Raw genomic sequence first — 18,780 nt, 5'->3', positions numbered from 1 at the left:
TCATGCTTGTCAGCATGATTCAGCATATTTCATGCTGCTCAGCATGATTTAGCGTGATTTATACTTCTCAGCATGATTCAGCATGATTCATATTTCTCAGCATCATTCAGCAACGATTCATGCTGTTCAGCATGATTCTTGCATTGCATGATTCAACATCATTCATGTTACCCAGCATGATTCAGCATGATTCATGCTGCTCAGAATGATTCAGTATCATTCATGCTGCTCAGCAAAATTCATGCTGTTCAGTATGATTCGGCATGATTCATGCGCAGCATGATTCAGCGTAATTCAAGCTACTCAGCATGATTCAGCATAAATTCATGCTAAATCATGCTGAGCAGCTTGAATCATGCTGAATCATGATGGGCATGAATCATGCTGGGGAGCATGAATCATGACGAATCATGATGAAGAACATGAACCATCCTGAATCATGCTGAGTAGCATTATTCATGTTCAGCATGATTCAGCATGATCCATGCTGGCCGGCATGATTCATGTTATTCACCATGATTCAGCATAATTCATGCTGAATCATGCCGAGCAGCATGAATCTTGCTGAATCATACTGAGGAGCATGAATCATACTGAATCATGCTGCGCATCAATCATGCTAAGCAGCATTAGACATGCTGAGCTGCATGAATCATACTGATTCATGCTGCACATGAATCATATTGAATCATGCTGAATAGCAGGAATCATTTTTAATCATGATGAGTAGCATGAATCATGATGAATCATGCTGCTGATGAATCATGCTGAGCAGCATGAATCATGCTGAATCATGCTGAATAGCATGAATCATACTGAACAGCATGAATCATGCTGAACAGCATGAATCATGCTGAATCATGCCGAGAAACATGATTCATGCTTAGCATGATTAATGCTGTTCAGCATGATTTAGCATGATTCATGTTGCTCAGCATGATTCAGTGTGTGTGACTGTGTGTGTGTACGACCTGTCCTCGTTATTCACGTTGCAAGCCGTGATTTGTTGTCATTATCCATATTTTGATTTGTCTGACGCTTGTTCAGCGTAATAGATTCATCAAAACAAATCAAATAGCTTTAAAAGTTGCTAAATCAAGCGACAAAATCGCCAAACTAGTATCCCTGCTGCAGGGGTCGGGCAACAGGACGCAGGTTGCATCCAGCCAACCACGTCCAGAACGTGTGAGGCTCAGAAAAAAAAAAAATAATAATAATAAATAAAAACAAAATAAAATAAAAAATTCCCACGCGCGTGCGACATCTTGCCGTATTTCAGTAGAATTTCATTCACACCTCAAGAGCGCCTTAATTACCTTGCATTTACCGTCATACTACTTCAAAATTACCTTAAGGGGGTATATCAGCCTTCTTAGCTATTTTCGCTGAAGCTCATTAAATCATTTTGAATTTTTTATTGTAAGTGTGTCTTAATGATAAACTTAAGCTGTCCCAATGTGATGGCGATAACTCTTAAAGAAAAAAAAATAGTTCATTCAATCCACCTAGGGTATAAAGAATGACGTAATTATGACTTTTCAAAATTGCTTTAAATTTCGTCTGATTAAAACCAGCATGGATACTTTAGAATTTTATCTGACTTTCTCTCTCTCTCTCTCTCTCTCTCTCTCTCTCTCTCTCTCTCTCTCTCTCTCTCTCTCTCTCTCTATATATATATATATATATATATATATATATATATATATATATATATATATATATATATATATATGTGCTTGTGCGATTTTTAGTAAAATTGTAAACTTGCATTTTGTATTTTGTCAAAAAAGTGAGAAATTAGGGAAAATTTTGACTGAAAGATTTGTCAAAAAAGTGAGAAATTAGGGAAAATTTTGACTGAAAGTTGTCAAAATAAAAATTCCGACCAGACTAAGATGTAGAATACTAAATGGTGATCACTTAAAAAAAGAAGGTAATTAATAAAAAAAAAAAAAAAAAAGAATAGCGGAGGTATTAAAACGCAAAGTTGAAAAAGTTGCTTTCAAGAAAACGGGACGCAAAGATAAGTCTCCACGATCCCGCACTCCAACCCAACAGAAATTTTGAGGCTAGTAAACGAGTTCTCTCTAGAAACATTTGTTCATCTTTTTTTTTTTTTTCATTAGTTGCCTGTCCATCCTGTTCTCCTTCTTGAGGCCCTTGTGAAGTATGGAGGTGTATGGCACGCCGAGACAGCAGTGGAAATTGCTAGCGACGTAACCACTGTTGTCCTCCATCGTCGCCACAGCTACTACGATATTGAGCTTTTTTTTCGTAGCTCTGAGGTGCTTCAGGCAGTGTAGCCATATGCGGCTGTGGAGGGACTCATTTGGGTTCTGTGTGAGTCCCTGCAGACATCTTTTCATCATTTCATCTGATGTAAGCCGAGTATACACTCTCTTCACTAACTCCAGCTGTTCAGATGGGAGGGAGAAGAATATCTTCATCTCTCGATGGCTTGGTGGTGTTTCACCTTTGCTACTGCAGTCTGGAAATTCGAATGAGTGCTAAGGCCTAAGGGTGCTGGTGTTGGTATTAATAGCACTGATTAAAGTAAGGACTTCCTCACTCGCGTGGTCGCCTGGCGCAACTTCTCCAGGCGATCGCCAGGCCTGGCGAAGGTTTTTTAAAAGTACGGCCCTGAGTCTGTTTCTCGCTGATTTTCATCTTTCCAGCGACGTGCTCTTGCCTCGACAAAGACCTCCTTCCTCTTCTTAAATAAGGCACTTGTTCTTGGCATGATGAGGCCAAGCGTAAGTGTTCCGAAAAATGCAATAGAGCAAGGTGTCGCACTCTCCTCTCACTTAAAAATCCTCAAGGACATTGATACTGGTATGCCGCTGGCGTAGGCCTGTCTCTGAGGCAGAGGGGGGACGCCCGTTGTTTAGATAGATGCCATGTTTCGCAAGATAGAAAAATAAATAAATAAATAAATAAGATTCGGGGGAAAAAAAAAAAAACATGAAAATGTACATGTGTCCTGTCACAAAGTGGACCTTTAAATGCTGCTGCGAAGCACATGTCCTTTTAAATGTCCCATAGAGGCTTTAAAAATGAAATATTGAAATACTGCAAGAACATTGGTTGATTTTTTTTTTTAAGCAAATATCTCATTTCACCATTTTTGACCGAAAATGGGTAAAAAAGGCTGATATACCCCTTTATAGGACCCTCGATTACCTGATTTGAGGTAATTACTCTGAAATTGTAAGCCCTGCTTCTGACTCCACTAACCCAAGAGTCCCATTCGTTCACCCATTACTCTTCCCGCGCAAATGGTGGTTGAAAAATCTGCCCCACAGTGTTGCCACCTTAGCAGTTCTACCCGAACACAATGTTTGCATTATTGAAACAAGAATTTGTCATGTAGCAGTCAGTAGGAATTATAGTGAGTTTAATATATCAAAAGATTATTTTTTATCGAATGTATCGTGAGAAATCATATTCCAAATATATATGAAATGTTCACGGAAATGCGCTTATATAATAACTTGGAAGACAAAACATTATCTTGGAAATACATAACACGGTAACCTAACAAACCAGTTAAAATGTCTAAAATAAAACTATGTAAGGAGAGCATGAATAAGTAAATAGATTTATACAAGAAAGAAAGTTAAACTGTGTAGTGTAAGACCATATCCTGAAACACATGCTTCCTTCCACTACATTCAAAAACCTGTAATTGAAGTTACACAAGTTTTTTTTTATATATTTTTGTTATAGTTCAAGTGAATAATTAAGAAGATTTTTACATTATGAACAAGGAAAAACACTCTTGAGAATCCGACTAATTATCGGTGTGGTCTTTGAAAATAGTCGTGGTGAGAGACCATAACAAACCCAGACCAAGACCAAGAGTTAGTAGTTGGCAACACTGTTTCCTTGTTTACAGCTTGTACGGAAACTAGAGTTACTCATTGCTGAGTTCCGTGTACATTAACTTTCACCCTAATTCTGTGTGGTCCCGCGGATCCAAGGTAAGGATGATACATAGGATGGATGGTGGTGTGATAAGTGACCCCTGCCGACCTACATACTGAGAAATTGGTGTGTGGGTGGTGTTCCCTGCGATGTTCATCAGGGGGGAGGCGCTGGTTGGGGGCGGCTTGTGTTTGGGATTGGGTTTTTTTTTTTTTTTTTATTATTTTGTTCTTTCTCGTGTGCTTAGTCTGAATTTTGTACGTGCATTTTTGTTGTCTTTTGATTTTTCAGTTTGTCTACCATTTCTGTTCTCTTTAGGGTTCCCAGTTTGACTATTCTTGATGTAATGTTCTTTCCAGGATGTTCAGTCTGTCTAATGTTATTGTGTTCTTGTTCGTGTTGTTAGGGATGGTCAGTGTTTCTATCTTTGATATAGTTTTGTTTTTTTTAGGATACTCAGTCTTTCTAACCATTATGTAGTTAATGTCATTAGGCTGAGGTTACACCAAATATGTTGAATCACATCAGGTCAGGATTCAACATACGTCTTGATTCACCATACTAGTTGAACGTTGAGCTGTATGAAGTTTAAAAAAAAAAATGCACAGTAGAAGAGTCACATCAATTGAATTCAAGTCACATTACATTAAGTTGAATCACAAGGTCCGTTTTCTGCATCAGTCACAGCGAGCACCGTGGCATTAGAATTGTGCAAGTGAAGTTCCTCATCAGTTTAGTTCAAGAGCACCTGCTGTATATGATCCCTGTGACCAGCTCACGGGATCATGATGTCATGTTTGTTCTGTGGAAGGTTTCTATAGCATTGAAGCATACAGGTGAAAGAGATGTTTTATTCACTATGAACTACAGTATACAAATGGATATGAACTTTACACTAGGTTTATTTACTATGAACTAAACTTAAGTCTTATTCAACATGAACTATATATTGCTGGATCATTTGATTTTACCACTCAAGAGCTCCAACTGGGAAAACAGAGTACAGTGGAACCTCATTTTTCTAACTTAATTCATTCCTGAATACCATTCTAAATCCGAAATGTTAAAAAAACAAAACTATTTTTCCCATAGGAATCAATGTAAAATAGATTAATCTGTTCTCAGACACCAATCCACCAGGTAATGACCAACACTTCCACTACTAAGCTGGCTGCTCCACAGCATCTCCAGTTTAAAAATTTTTATCCAGAAAGGATGTATTGAATGAACTTAATGACACAGAACTCATCAAAAGATATTGTTTAGACCATGCAGGCACTATCTTTGTCACTGATCAAGTGAGAGAAGCCTTACAGAGAGACACAGAGAGGAGCAACCCACTCACCACTTAGACACCTTGCTGCTAGGGAAAAGCTATTGGGAAAATGCATTTGCGCAGTAGTGATGATGTGAGTTATGGAGAGAGCCACAGGAGGCTCAGAATTACTCTAGAGTGCTGAACCTTCTTTTGTTTACATCGAGGTTCTTCACAGGATTATCATATTTCTACACAACTCTGTGTGGAATACTGAGTGTTGTCATTTCAGTGATGTTTGTTCCTCTACACCTACATGGAGTCTGCTAATTATAAAAGGAAAAACTTTTGCTGATTTCAGGAAGTTAACATTACTTTGGCAGTTTTTATAATTATATTAATGTATGTTAACATGAATTTTGCATTATTTTGGCACATATTTCTTTTCATATTCACACAGTTTCTTGGAAGATGTGAATGTGGAAATTTATTTCATGCTCAACTGTCAAATGTCACAATATTTCCACACTAGCAGACAAAATTCCACATTTCGGTAAATGTGGTTCTTCAACAGGATCACATTTAACTTATTTCAAAGAAATTTTTTCAAAGAATGAATTCCTGTCTTACCATATGTATCTCTCCTCCAAATATATAAAAACAAAGGAAGTGTTCATAGATAGTTTAAATTGGTAATAAATGGCAGCTTTTTGCTACATCTTGTAGTATTTGAAATCAAGTGATTTTGTTAAAAACCGAATTATGGTACAGTAACTGAAGCAGTTATGAGTTCAAATTTTTGTTTGAAAACCTTGTTCGGAAAGTAACTGAGTAACTGAGGTCCACTATATTCTTACAAGATATCACAAACTGCCATAGCTTCTTTTGTAGGTCTCATGTTTCTTGTTGCTATCATTCAATTTGGATATGTTGATAATGACTGGGTCTGGATCTAACAATATTTCACTTCTCTACTGTTTCTTGAAATGAAAACAAATATGGAAATACCAAGGGAATGTTATGTAAACCTGTTATTTTTCTTTTGTCCCAGTATGCAAACTGTGACACAGAGTTCAGCCTCACAGGCATATGCATGTTGGTAGTGCAGGTGAATGCTTGTTATGTCACAATGTGCAGACATGCCATATTTCATTCTCATTTAATTTCTTAGAGCTCAGCCAATCAATAGTCATTTAACCACAAATTTGTAATATGAATCTGTATAAACTGTAAAGACACAAGCAGCCTGGCAACTGCCTTTGTGTGAGAATGTTGTTTGGCCTCTGCCATTTACCATTTGAAGAAGTCATTCAAAACCCATCTTCCACTTGATTTTAAGTCCAATATGCATTTATGAAAGTAGGTTAGTTATGCCTGGTTAGGCTAGGTTAGGTCAGGTCAGGTTAGGCTAGGTTAAATCAGGTTAGGTTTAGTTTGATTAGACTAGGTTGTTAGGCATTAAACTGAAATTTGATATAAATTTAGTGGCCGTTACTTTAGAGTTGAGGTGGGGCCAGCATGATGTGCCAGGAGCAGTGCAACAGAGTGCACTTGTGTTGGGCTGGTAGTGCACCATCCATCATTTTCATTTCTACTTTCTTTATCATAGGGAACAAGTTTTTTTTTATTCTTTTCAATATTTTTATGATATTCCAGAAGTGTAAGCTCTGGAAGTGAGTGTTTTCTTTACATTCATCAGTTTGATATGGAATAAAAAAATATTTTTAGGGGTTTGCACAGAAAAAAATCCATCTAGTTTTGAAAAAAAATAAACCTGGTCCAAACACAGACTTGGTCACAACTGACATATTTACCTTAAATTGTTCTGGATGGTTCACCAGGTCTAGGCATACATAATTGAAGCTTCCAAAATCTGGCCTCTTAGTGTTCAGTTCATGTAACAACTTTCTTCTTCCTTTCTTACATCTGCAAACCCATAACAAAACAGCTACTTCAGTGAGAGAATATACATCCATTCTTTATGAAGTCAGGAAGGTCACTGACTGCTGATTTGATTGAGGTTGATGCAGTTAGTGTAAATGGAAATAGTCAAAAAGAATCACACGAAATGACTCCCCTGACTTGATGTGACTTGACTTGTCTGGTGTCAACGCAGCCATAGGGATGCTCAGTCAGTCTTGTATTTCTGTACTTTTATTCTTTTTATTAGGGATGCATAGTCTGTCTACTATTTCTTTATTTATATTTTTCTCAATCTGGCTCACATATCTGTATTAGTCTGTGTACCTTTTTTGTAATTTTGTTCCCTTTATTTGGGATGTTCAGTCAGTGTACCATATCTGTGATAATGCTTAAGTATATTAATATATGAGGAGCTGGGAATCAGAAGGTTGTAACCCACAAATCCGCTATTTTTTAGTTAGTGCTGGTTTCTGGGAGTTTCAGTTGTTCTCTGTGATGTGGCAGGAGAGAAGCGATACTCGACCATTTGGCCCCATTTCAGTGGATTCAAAGTAGCATACTCACACTTTTTTTTTTTTTTTTTTTCTCAATATCAGGTCTGAGCCCCAGTGTCAGAAGGTCATAGCCCTGTGTGGGTGGCTGGCCAATCACTGCGCTGCTCTCAGCTGCCAACCAGTCACGCATGTTGTTTCCTTGCACTTACGTCATTTGTGTGCCATCTCACTGCACTTACATCACTTGTGCACCATCACCCATGCTGGTTTGATTCTCTCACTATATTTTGCTTGAAATCATGGATTTTCATTTTACTCATCATCCGAAAGTGATGGTGATTATCCTAATCCTTATATTTCTCACAAAAGAATCAAAGAATTAAGAAGCTGGAAAACTGGTAAACTGGTAAAAAAAAAAAAAAGAAAGGGGAGGAGTATGTCAGGGAGATTATTAAGGCTCTGCCTGTTTGTGATTCCCACTATTCTTGTGCCAAAAATCCTAACTGAATGTATCTGCCTCCTGGGACTTAGATTAACTCTTTGTTTAAGGCTTACTGTGATTACCCACTCCCCACCTGCCCTGCTTCCCCAAAAAGGTCCTTTATTTATTTTTTATTTTATTTTTTTTTTTCAAATTACAAAAATTCACTGAAAATTTACTCATGTATAAAGGCATGAAACTTAAAGAATTTCTTAATATTCATATATACATCATTTTGTTGAGTTTTTGTATGGATGTGGAAATTTTAGTTTTTTTTTTATGGTATTTTTGAAAATGCATATGTGAATAAAAAAAAAATCATGAAAATAAGAAAAATAAATAAACATTCTCTGTTCAAAAACTTTCTTTTGGTATAATTTCAGCTAGTATTTTGGTTACAAACTATGGCTGAAACTGTGCCCCTACTTTAACATAATTTTTCTCATAAGTAAGCCATTGCAGGTTAAGACCTTTTGCTTCTCAGCTTCTCATGTGTTGTGTTGGTTAACTATGATTGCCTGCTTGGTTTTACATTTGCTGCAGTTTTATACAATGTACAGCACATAGGTATGATTAACCACCTGTCTTAGATTTCACTATTTGGAGTGTTGAATTTGTGTATCACCAGTTTAGAATCAATACTTGGTCTAGAGTTTAGTGAGTTGAAGATTTGAACCAAATTTGTGGTTAATGGATCCTCTCACTGACTCATATAACCATATTTTGTTCCTGTGAGGGATTAGTGGCTTAAGCAAGAATCCAGTGCATCTATACTTTGTTTAAGCAATCTAGTGATACCACTTGTTCAGCCAGCCAATCACCACAAAAAGGGGAATGTCATTCACTGTTACATGGCCACGAGAATGACTTGTGGCTGTCAGCATGGCCTTTGTCAGGTATAAGGTGGGCAGAGCCAAGACCCTATTCATTACTAAAGTGGAATTTTAGCAAAAACCTACTCTCCCACTATGACCCAGGGCTTGTTCTGTATTTGGAAGGAGATAAAGAGAAATGGGAGTAGTGTGTGAAACTGCAGATTTATATTGTTATTGTTAGTGTGTAATGACTGACCTGCCTTGACAACACCAGCCAGTGCCTTGGCCCTCCACCACAACCAAGATTGAGCTGAAGGAGAATAATTCATAGTGGTTACCACATGTCAGTAATGTTTGTCCATTTCCACTGATGATTACCATGTTAAAACTGCTGCTCTATACATTGTTTTCAATTGACAGATGACTGGGATGAAAGAATTCTTTAACTTAGTGCTGGCATTGCATCCATCACGGAAATCTTCACTACAGCCAATTCCAAGAGTAGCACTGAGGAGACTTTCCCTCGAAACTATCAAGAAATATACAGAAATACAAGATGTGTAAGTTTGAACTGTTATTGAAACAAATTGCATTGATTCATTAGTGATTATGTTCATGTTTACTTATTTTTACTCTGTAATTTACTACCAGTGATTAATGTATTTATCTTGTTGTATTAACCTAGTTGTAATTTACAGGATCTGAGCTTTGCTTATGTAGTCCCATCTCCATATCTACATTGTCCAGTTTTTCAGTGTGTGTGTGTGTGTGTGTGTGTGTGTGTGTGTGTGTGTGTGTGTGTGTGTGTGTGTGTGTGTGTGTGTGTGTGTGTGTGTGTTTACTTAGTTGTATTTACCTAGTTGTGACATACGGGAGAGGAGCTAAGCTCGGACTGTCCCCGTCTCCATAACTGTTTTTATTGAACTTTTCCTTAAAGTTATGAATATTTGTAGCACACACTGCTTCCCCTTCCAGTCCATTCCATGCCTCTATGCTTCTATGAGGGAAGCTAAACTTATTTATGTCCCTTCTGCAGGTGGTTACTTTTAGTTTTCTTCCATGTCCTCTTGTTTCTCTCGTTCATTATAAGGAGATGTTATCTATATAGTTTTTCCATCCCACTCGGCTATCTGTACAAAGCAATCAAGTCACCTCTCTCTCGTCTCTTTTCCAAGGTTGGGAGTTGCATTCTAGCTAGTTGCTCTTCATATGACAAATCTTGCAATTCTGTTATTATCTTTGTTGCTGCTCTCTGTATTCCTTCCAACTTTCTTATGTGCTTTTTTTTCATGTGTATTTACCTAGTTGTGGTTTACAGGAGGGGAGTAATCTCATAGTATCCCGTCTCTAAATCTATCCAGTTTGGTCTTAAAAGCATGGACAGTTATTGCATTGACAACGTCTTCACAGAGTTCATTCCATTTGTTCACACTTCTGTGAGGAAAACTGTACTTTTTGATGTCTCTTCTACAGTTAACTTTCTTCAACCTCTTACTGTGTCCCCTTGTACTCTGTGCATCTAAATTTATAAAACATTCTTTGTACACACTTTCCATACCATTTATCATTCTATAGATGTTTATTAAATCCCCTCTCTCTCTCTCTGTCTCCTATTTTCAAGGGTAGGAATTTCCAACATTCTTAATCTCTCTCTTCCTTCTCGACTTACTCAACTCTGGAACCATCTTAGTGACTGCTCTTTGTACCCTTTCTAATTTTATAGTATTCCTCTTTATATGAGGAGACCACACCACTGCTGTATATTCCAATCTTGGTCTTATCATGGAAATCAACAACTTTTTTATCATTCCTTCATCTAAATATGAGAATGCCATTCTCATTCTTTTTAACAAATTCATCGTCTCTCCAGTAATTTTATCAATGTGTCTGTCCGGAGTCAAATTTTCAGTAACTGTTACTCCCAAATCCACTTCTTTTTTTGATTTCTGTAACCACACCATCCATCTCATAATGATATTGTATCCTTTTCTTACTCTTACCAAACTCCATTACTTTACAATTATTTAAATTGAATTCCATTTGCCAAGATTTACTCCATCTATTAATCTTATTTAAATAATCTTGCAGTATCATACAGTCATTTACATTTTCTATCCTTCTCATCAGCTTAGCATCATCTGCAAATAAGTTCATATAACTGTCTATTTCTTAATTTATGTCATTCACATATGTCATTCACATATATTACAAACATTATCGGTCCCAACACTGACCCCCTGTGGGACACCACTAGTTACTTTCAGCCAAGATGAATTCTGGTCTTGTATTACTGTTCTCATCTCTCTATCATCCAGATAATCCTCCATCCACTCCAACAGTCTTCCTCCAATTTTTCCATAATTTTTTATCTTCCATAGTAATCTTCAGTGTGGTACTTTGTCAAACACTTTCAAGTCTAAGTAGACACCATCCACCCATCCATCTCTCTGCTGCATAATATCGATTACCCTTGAATAAAAGGACAATAAGTTCGTGGAGTGTGATCTTCCCCTCCTAAATCCAAATTGACAATTTAACAGAACTTCATCTCTTTCCAAGTGTTCCATCCATCTTTTGTTTATTGTTCTTTCGCATAGTTTTCCTACAACATAATCTATAATTTAGTCTATAATTTAGTGGGTTTTCCTTATTTCTTCCTTTGAATATTGGTGTAATATTTGCTCTCTTCCAATCTTTTGGTACTCTTCCCTGTGACAGTGATGTCACCATTAGACTGAATTTTATCAGCCAGTTGTTCTCTACATTCCCTCAATATCCAGTTTGATACTCCATCTGGACCAGTTGCTTTATTTACATCAGGTTCTTCCATCATCTTAAGTATTTCCTCATAACTGACTGGGACTGTACTTAGTATATTCCTCACCAACTTATCCCTTCCAACATCAAACTCTCCTTCCACAGTAAATACCAATCTGAAACTATTGTTCATAATCTCTGCCATGTTCTGTGCATCCTCATAGATTTTTCCTTCAACTTTCAATCTTGATACACCTTTCTTCTTCTTCATCTCATTAATATGTCTAAAGAACAGTTTGGGTTCATTTATACACTTATCTATTAGATCTCTTTCATAATTTCTTTTCTCCATTCTTATCATCTCAAAGTACTTATTTCTAGCATCACTATACTCCATCTGCACGCAGTTTTTCTCTTCTATCTATTCCAAGCATTTAGCTTACAATTTCTAGCCTGTTTGCATTTTGTATTGAACTATTTTTTACCCTTTCTACATCTTCCTCCTCCTCTAGGTACAAATTTCTCCACAGCAGAATTATATATCCTTATAAATTCATCCCATTTTTCTGGAACATCTTCTGCGTCCTCAAAGTCTTTCCAGTCCACAGCAATAAAGTATTTTCTTTATTTTTCAAAGTCAGCTTTACTATTTTTAAATCTTCTCACCTTATAATTTTCATCAATGATTACATTTTCATTTTTCAATTGCATTTGTGTGTGTGTATTCATGATCTTGGGTGAAATATCTGTGTAGGGTTGGGTTTTTTTTATCTTTTCCTATTTTACAGCAGTTTGCCATTCAAACTTTCCCTGCTCTCTTCTTTCTCTACCCCTTGTTGTTTCTACTATACCCATTCACAAGCTAATTCCTTCCCATGAATGGCTGCTGCCTGTGGACAGATGCATAGTCATTATTCAAGTGTACTTACCCTTGCTTGTTACCATTTGTGAAGTTAAGAGATTTCCTATATGTACTCTCTCTCTCTCTCTCTCTCTCTCTCTCTCTCTCTCTCTCTCTCTCTCTCTCTCTCTCTCTCTCTCTCTCTCTCTCTCTCTCTCTCTCTCTCTCTCTCTCTCTCTCTCTCTCTCTCTCTCTCTACTATATTCATTACTGAATTTTAGTTCACTTACCTTTTTCCTTTCTGTAGTCATAATATGTAACTAGTTTTCTGTAATACTGTTGCTAGTGTAGAGTAGCATACTTAAATCAGTCAGCCTAGTAAGGAAATAAACATCAGAGGTGTACAGTGATCATCAAAAGTTTGGGCTGGGTGAGCCAGGCCGGAACAAACTTATGTCGAAAAAAGAATTGTGTAGATGAGAGTGACTGAATGGTGACATAAATTTGGGCCAGGTATGTGATGTCACCACATCCTTTAGCTTCCCGCTCCATCATGCCACCACACACTCAGTGCCGGCTTGGCTGCAGTGGTGAGAGGAGTGTACCATTGCATTCTCCTGACCTGTGCCATTTTGTCTCTGGGTTGTTCATACTTTTGGGAATGTTTGTGGCCTTAGTATGGAGAAAGTGACCAAGGCACATCGAGGCAGTCAGGATCATCCCACTGAAGATATTTCTGAGCAAAAGCTATCCTATGAGCCTTCTGCTCACGGGTGAGAATTGGTTTCTTGACTGGGTAGTGGCTTGAGTAACCAAGCACTGATCAGTGATAAGCACAGACACCTCACTGAACAGACTACAATTAGTTTTCTTAATTTTATGGGCTGAAATTTAAGGAAACTTCTCTAGGTCTCTCTTAGCAATGTTATCAGCATGATTAGAGGTCTTATGAGACCTACCAGACCACTTTTTCTAGGTCAGTATAGTGTCACTCCCTCCCTCCCTCCACCTAGCAACATACTGCCTGACAGCTCGACCACTTATCTTATTATTTCCTTAGTTTGTTCATCCCCATCCTTGAGAGCAATAATCTGGGCAATAGTTTCAGATGATAACTGCCTCACTTTCTCCATACTAAGGCCACAAACACTCCCAAAAGCACAAAAATCCCAGTGATAAAATAGCGCAGGTCAGAAGAATGCAACGGTACACTCCTCTTACCACTGCAGCCAAGCCAGCACTGATCAAGCACATGGTGGCATGGTGGAGCAGGAAGCTAAGGGATGTGGTGATGTCATATAGCCGGCCCAAATTTATGTGCCATTCAATCACCCTCATCCACACTATTCTTTTTTTGACATAAGTTTGTTCCACCCTGGCTCACCCAGCCCAAACATTTGACGAGTGCTGTACATTTACAGCACAGTTCCACTTAGTACTGCATATTTGTTATCATTTGTGGCAACCTTTAATACTGTCTCTTGTGTCTTCAGTAATAATCATTTAATGTAGTTAACTTATGGGTGCACCTCCTGGAGTGAATGTAATAGAGGATCAGAAATGGGGCTAATTTTTAACATTAATAGGGTAGTCACTCCCCTTAAGGTTGAACAACTCTTGCAGTTGACATTTAGAAAGAAGAGTGACGTCTGGTGCCTCTCTGTATTGTGCTGATGAGGAATTTACTCACACTGGCTGCCTCACATCTCTCACATCAAATCTTGCTGAAGCTATTTTGAAGTGTTGTAAATCCTTGATGTGAGTTGTAATGTAGTACTCGTAGTAGGACAGTCAAGGCCTTGTAAAATCTATTCAGGCCTTGGTGATTGCCTTGGCCTCAGTGGTAAGGTTTCAGATTGTTTTCTTGAGTGTGTTGACACAGGTTTGATCCCTGGCAAAAGTATATTGTGGTCAGTTTATCTTATCTTCAGATCAACTTTTCATTGTTTTGTGATGCTCCTGGGCAAGGTATGACAGTACTATATCTTTATGAATTTCATGCTGTCAATATATGTATTAATTTTATAAGAAAATTGGTTGATTGTTTGTATTTTATTTTTTATTTCAATATTCTTATATCTATTCTTGTTTAGGTTTGAATCATCCCATGAGAAATCTGCATCACCTTTAAAGTCTTCCCCAAGAAAGGAGTCATCTACAGCACTTGAATCAAGTTTACAGCATGAAACTGAAAAGGAAGATTATGAAAACTTTGCTGTTGAGTCAAGTGAGAATGAGGATAGTGATGACTCATCCACCATTAAGGAAAATGACACCACAGAACAAGGAGAAGGTGAAGACCAAGATGCATCAGGTTTCTCCAGCTCAGATGAACTGCCTGATCTAAATGATCCATCATGGAGTTCCAAGGAAGTAAAAAAGAAAGAAATGAAGATACAGAAAAAGAAAAAGAAAAATGTGTTGCCAAAGACAGATGCAAAGCTAATGAAGTCTGCAAGGAGAGCATTTCAGCACCAAGCAGTTCGATATAAAGCTTCCCAGGAATTTATGAAAAACACTAAAATTTCTAAAGAAGTCCAGCATATAGGATTAAAGTCACCATGTCCTGATGATCATTCTCCACATAATGATAAATTAAGAACAGGTAACCATAAATTGCCCAGCACAGAATCACACTTGCCAAGTGAAGGGAGCACTCTATCAGTTACTAAGGATACAACAATACAAGTAAAGGAGAAAACTGGGAATGCAGAGGGTGCTGTGGAATTGCCAGACAAATCTCCTACTGAGCTTATGAGTTTGAAATTGAGGGAAAGTATAACAAGATATGATAGACAAGAAAAAATAATGTCTGTATCAGATGTCACAGGTGTGGAAGCACACCCAACAAATGCTGTAGAACATGAAAATAGGGATGGTGAAGAGTCAGATCATTCACAGGATTCTAATTACTCTGGCTGTACTGTTTTTTTTGATAGCAATGAGATAGAGGAGATCTACACCATTAGGTCTGATCATGCCATGTCAGAGGAAACAAGTGTTGATAATGAAAATTTTATGTCACCTGCAGAAGAAAGAAATTGTAACAGTAAGAGAAAAGGCAGTCCTTTACAAGAGGAATCTGATGAGACAGCTAAGAGGCAGAAACAGGAGGACAGACAGGAAGAGGCCACTGAAATAGATGAAAATCAGCAACCAATGGTTGTGTTACCTTTCAGTATTTCAAGTTCTGTTTGTATATCACCGCCAGTTGCAACAAGTACTATACCTTCCTGCTTAGTCACACCTGTGGTTCAAGTACCACTGAAAACTTTTAGGAGCACTGTAGATTCTTCAAATGCACCTAGTCAAGCAAATGATGCAGCTGAATTAGAAAATAAAGAAAACATGGAGAAAGAAGACCATGATCTCCCATGTAAGATTTCCTCAGTCAGTAGTGTGGCAACTGAAAAAAGCTATGATGATATTGACAGTACACATGAAAAGGTTTCACATCCATCTAGTATACCTCAGAATGAGTACATTCTAATAGATATTAGCTCTTCCCAAGAAAATGGTGACAGCTCAGGAGGAAATGTACATGCAGTAACCCCAGAACCTTTAGAAGACAGTGGACTGTTCCTGAAAGTATCAAATGTTACATCTTTATCGAGCAGTGCCAACACTTTTATTACAGACTCAGCTCACAAGGAAACTAACAGAGAAGATAGTACAAACACAAAAGAAGTGGTAACTGACAGCAGCAACAATGAAACTGAAGATCAACAGGAAAAGATTAGTAGTATCTCCAAGAAACCAGTAACTGGGTCCAAGGAAAATGCTTTCAGGTCCTTAAAAGAATTATCATTGCAGTTCCATGAGCTAACCACAAAGAGAATGGAATGTGAGAAGAAAATCAGAGAGCTTAAAGAGGAGTATAATAAGAAGCTTGAGGCTCTGGAAGAAGAAAAGAAAAATTTTGATATTAATATTAGTAAGATGATAGATGCCATGAGTGAATGTAAAGAGCTAACTGAAGAACTTGACAAGAAACAAGAACCTGGTAAAGAGCAAGAACTTGCTGGTCCTGATACAAGTGGTAAGTATCAGTGTGTATTTCTGGAACTTTTTCTTTCATGTCCACTTTGAGAATTAAAAAAAGATCAGTAAATGAAAAAATATATATGATAATGAATAAAGGGCAAGAAATCTCAGATCAACACAAAAATTACTATTAGAAAATTGTTTGAAGGAGCATAATGATTGAATGATTTATGAAAGCAGCAAAAGATAGAGACCTGCCTTATTTTTAATATGGTTTTTTGACACTGAAGCCACAGGACTCAATCGAATTATCTGTACCTTTTTGCAGCAACTGCTACAGGGCCCAGTTCTGAATTGACTGCCACTCCTCCTACTAGTATTGCAGTGGTACAATTACCAGAGATCAACCATGTGATGGTGCCAACAACAGGCCTCAATGAAAAGAGTAGCTCAGAAAGAATACATATCAATGTAATCCCTGCTGCTAACATCAAAAATTTTGGCAAGAAAAAATATCGTTCAGTCCTGAAGGTTAGTATTGATTCTGAATTATTCAAAGGATCTTTAAGTCTTTTTCTTTGAAAATTATAACATCAATAGATGAACTAATATCAGTTTGAATGTATTCATTTTGACATATATTAGATGTCATGAAATTTTTTTTCATGTGTCAACCATATCAACATGACTTTTTTCAGTTGCCACACTACTGACAGAAAATCTTACATCACTGTCTTCCTTATTTCCTCCATTTGAGCTGCATCATCTGCTTGCTTATCTTACACCCAACTCTGCCTCCATCACATAACCTCCCACCCAGACCAACTTAACCTCCCCCCTCCTGCCACCCAATCCTCTGAGCCCTGCATAAAGCAAAATAAACTGGAAAATTTGGGTTCAGATTGTTGTTTAATAAGGAAAAAAATAGGAGAATGAAATAGAGAACTGTTTAGCCAGTCAAGGCAATTATGAAATTTATCTTTCTTGCTTTATCCTTGTAAATTCCTGAGGAATGTCACCAAAGCCCAATTATTCTGTCATTTAGTGCTTGATGGATTAAATGGATAAATTTCACAAATAAAGGGTGTTGATCATAAATCTCAAGCAGTTCTTTGTGAGTTTTAATTTCAAAAGATTTCTTTTCACATGAAGCAGCACTCACAGCAACAGTCAAAGTTAGTCTTGAGGAATATGACAGTGTTGGGGACTGAACTCCCTAGCTTGAATTTGTGAGTGAATAGGTAAGGTTCAAAGGGCCCATGTTTTCACAGCTTACACTGATTTTCTGTTTTAGCAATAGAAGCAAAATGCTTTTGCCTTTTTCTTTCAGTCAGAAATTGTCTTTTATTGTTAGTCATTTTCAAAATTACCCAACTGACATGGATATTCTTCTTCCAAAAGATTAGCTGGTGTCAGGATGTTGCATTTTTCAGCAAGGTGGTGAAGCTGCTGGAACCCCAAGGATATTTCTTGGCTGTGTCTCTTCATTGAGGAAGATATCTTGTTTCTTAATACTCTGGCTCATCATTGATATTATTGCATCCCAGTGATGAGTTGATGTAGGGAAAAATGTAAACTAATAAGCCAGTGTACCGAAAGGTACGAGTATTCAAAAATTATTGTTGAATGTTATGGGGAAAAACAGAAAAACTTTATTTCGTGCCCCTAACAAGTGGTGTCTAGAGTAGGCTGCCCCTTCCATTAACCCCTTGCTACACCTCTGCCTCCAGTTTTGCACTTCATTCAATTATTTGACAACAGACGCAGTCAAGGGATCCTGGCCAGCAGATCACTGCTCCATGCAAGCCGACAAAGAAAACTGAGAAAAAGACGAAAGATAAAGATCTGAAGTCCTTCAGGCACAATCCAGTCCAGACTCGCCAAGTTAGTCAGGTATTTCAGTTCCAGTTCTATACCCAATAGCTATGGTACCTTTGTGTGTGTGTGTGTGTGTGTGTGTGTGTGTGTGTGTGTGTGTGTGTGTGTGTGTGTGTGTGTGTGTGTGTGTGTATTTTTTTTTATTTTACATTCTTAAGCATTAATATACCATCAGAATATTCTCATGTGTCTTGACAGGAAGCAACAATCTCAACACCTCAGTCCAATTTAAGTGTGGTACAGACAGCTGTAAATCTTACTCACTTTCAAGAAACTCAACCCCAAAGGTAAGACTTTCAAATTGTGAGTTTCTAACATTCCAAACTAAGCTCTGCCAAATTTGCAAAGATATACCAAAATTTAATAAGGAATCAACTTTTCTCTGCTAAAAGCAATGATGAGTTTGAAGTATTAAGGCACAAATTTTC

General features: G+C 37.5%; 1 protein-coding gene across 6 annotated transcripts in view; it reads left to right on the top strand.

Moving 5' to 3' along the window:
• Positions 1-3,828: 3,828 nt before the first annotated feature.
• LOC135102117 (myb-like protein Q) overlaps positions 3,829-18,780 on the top strand; it is a 47,634-nt gene continuing 32,682 nt past the window's right edge. For 4 of the 6 annotated variants that reach the window (XM_064006894.1, XM_064006893.1, XM_064006890.1 and 1 more), the window contains exons 1-6: positions 3,829-3,980; positions 9,313-9,452; positions 14,584-16,529; positions 16,803-17,005; positions 18,236-18,367; positions 18,551-18,639. In XM_064006894.1, the coding sequence (XP_063862964.1) occupies positions 9,313-9,452; positions 14,584-16,529; positions 16,803-17,005; positions 18,236-18,367; positions 18,551-18,639 (2,510 nt within the window). In that variant the 5' untranslated portion in view covers positions 3,829-3,980. The remainder of the gene's footprint in view (positions 3,981-9,312; positions 9,453-14,583; positions 16,530-16,802; positions 17,006-18,235; positions 18,368-18,550; positions 18,640-18,780) is intronic. The other 2 variants (XM_064006896.1, XM_064006895.1) reach the window with 1 other exon arrangement.

The sequence above is a fragment of the Scylla paramamosain genome, chromosome 7 (assembly GCF_035594125.1).
Source record: "Scylla paramamosain isolate STU-SP2022 chromosome 7, ASM3559412v1, whole genome shotgun sequence".
NCBI classification, from domain to species: Eukaryota; Metazoa; Arthropoda; class Malacostraca; order Decapoda; family Portunidae; genus Scylla; species Scylla paramamosain.
The sequence above is the reverse complement of the archived record's forward strand: the minus strand, read 5'-3'. Positions and strand labels throughout refer to the sequence as shown.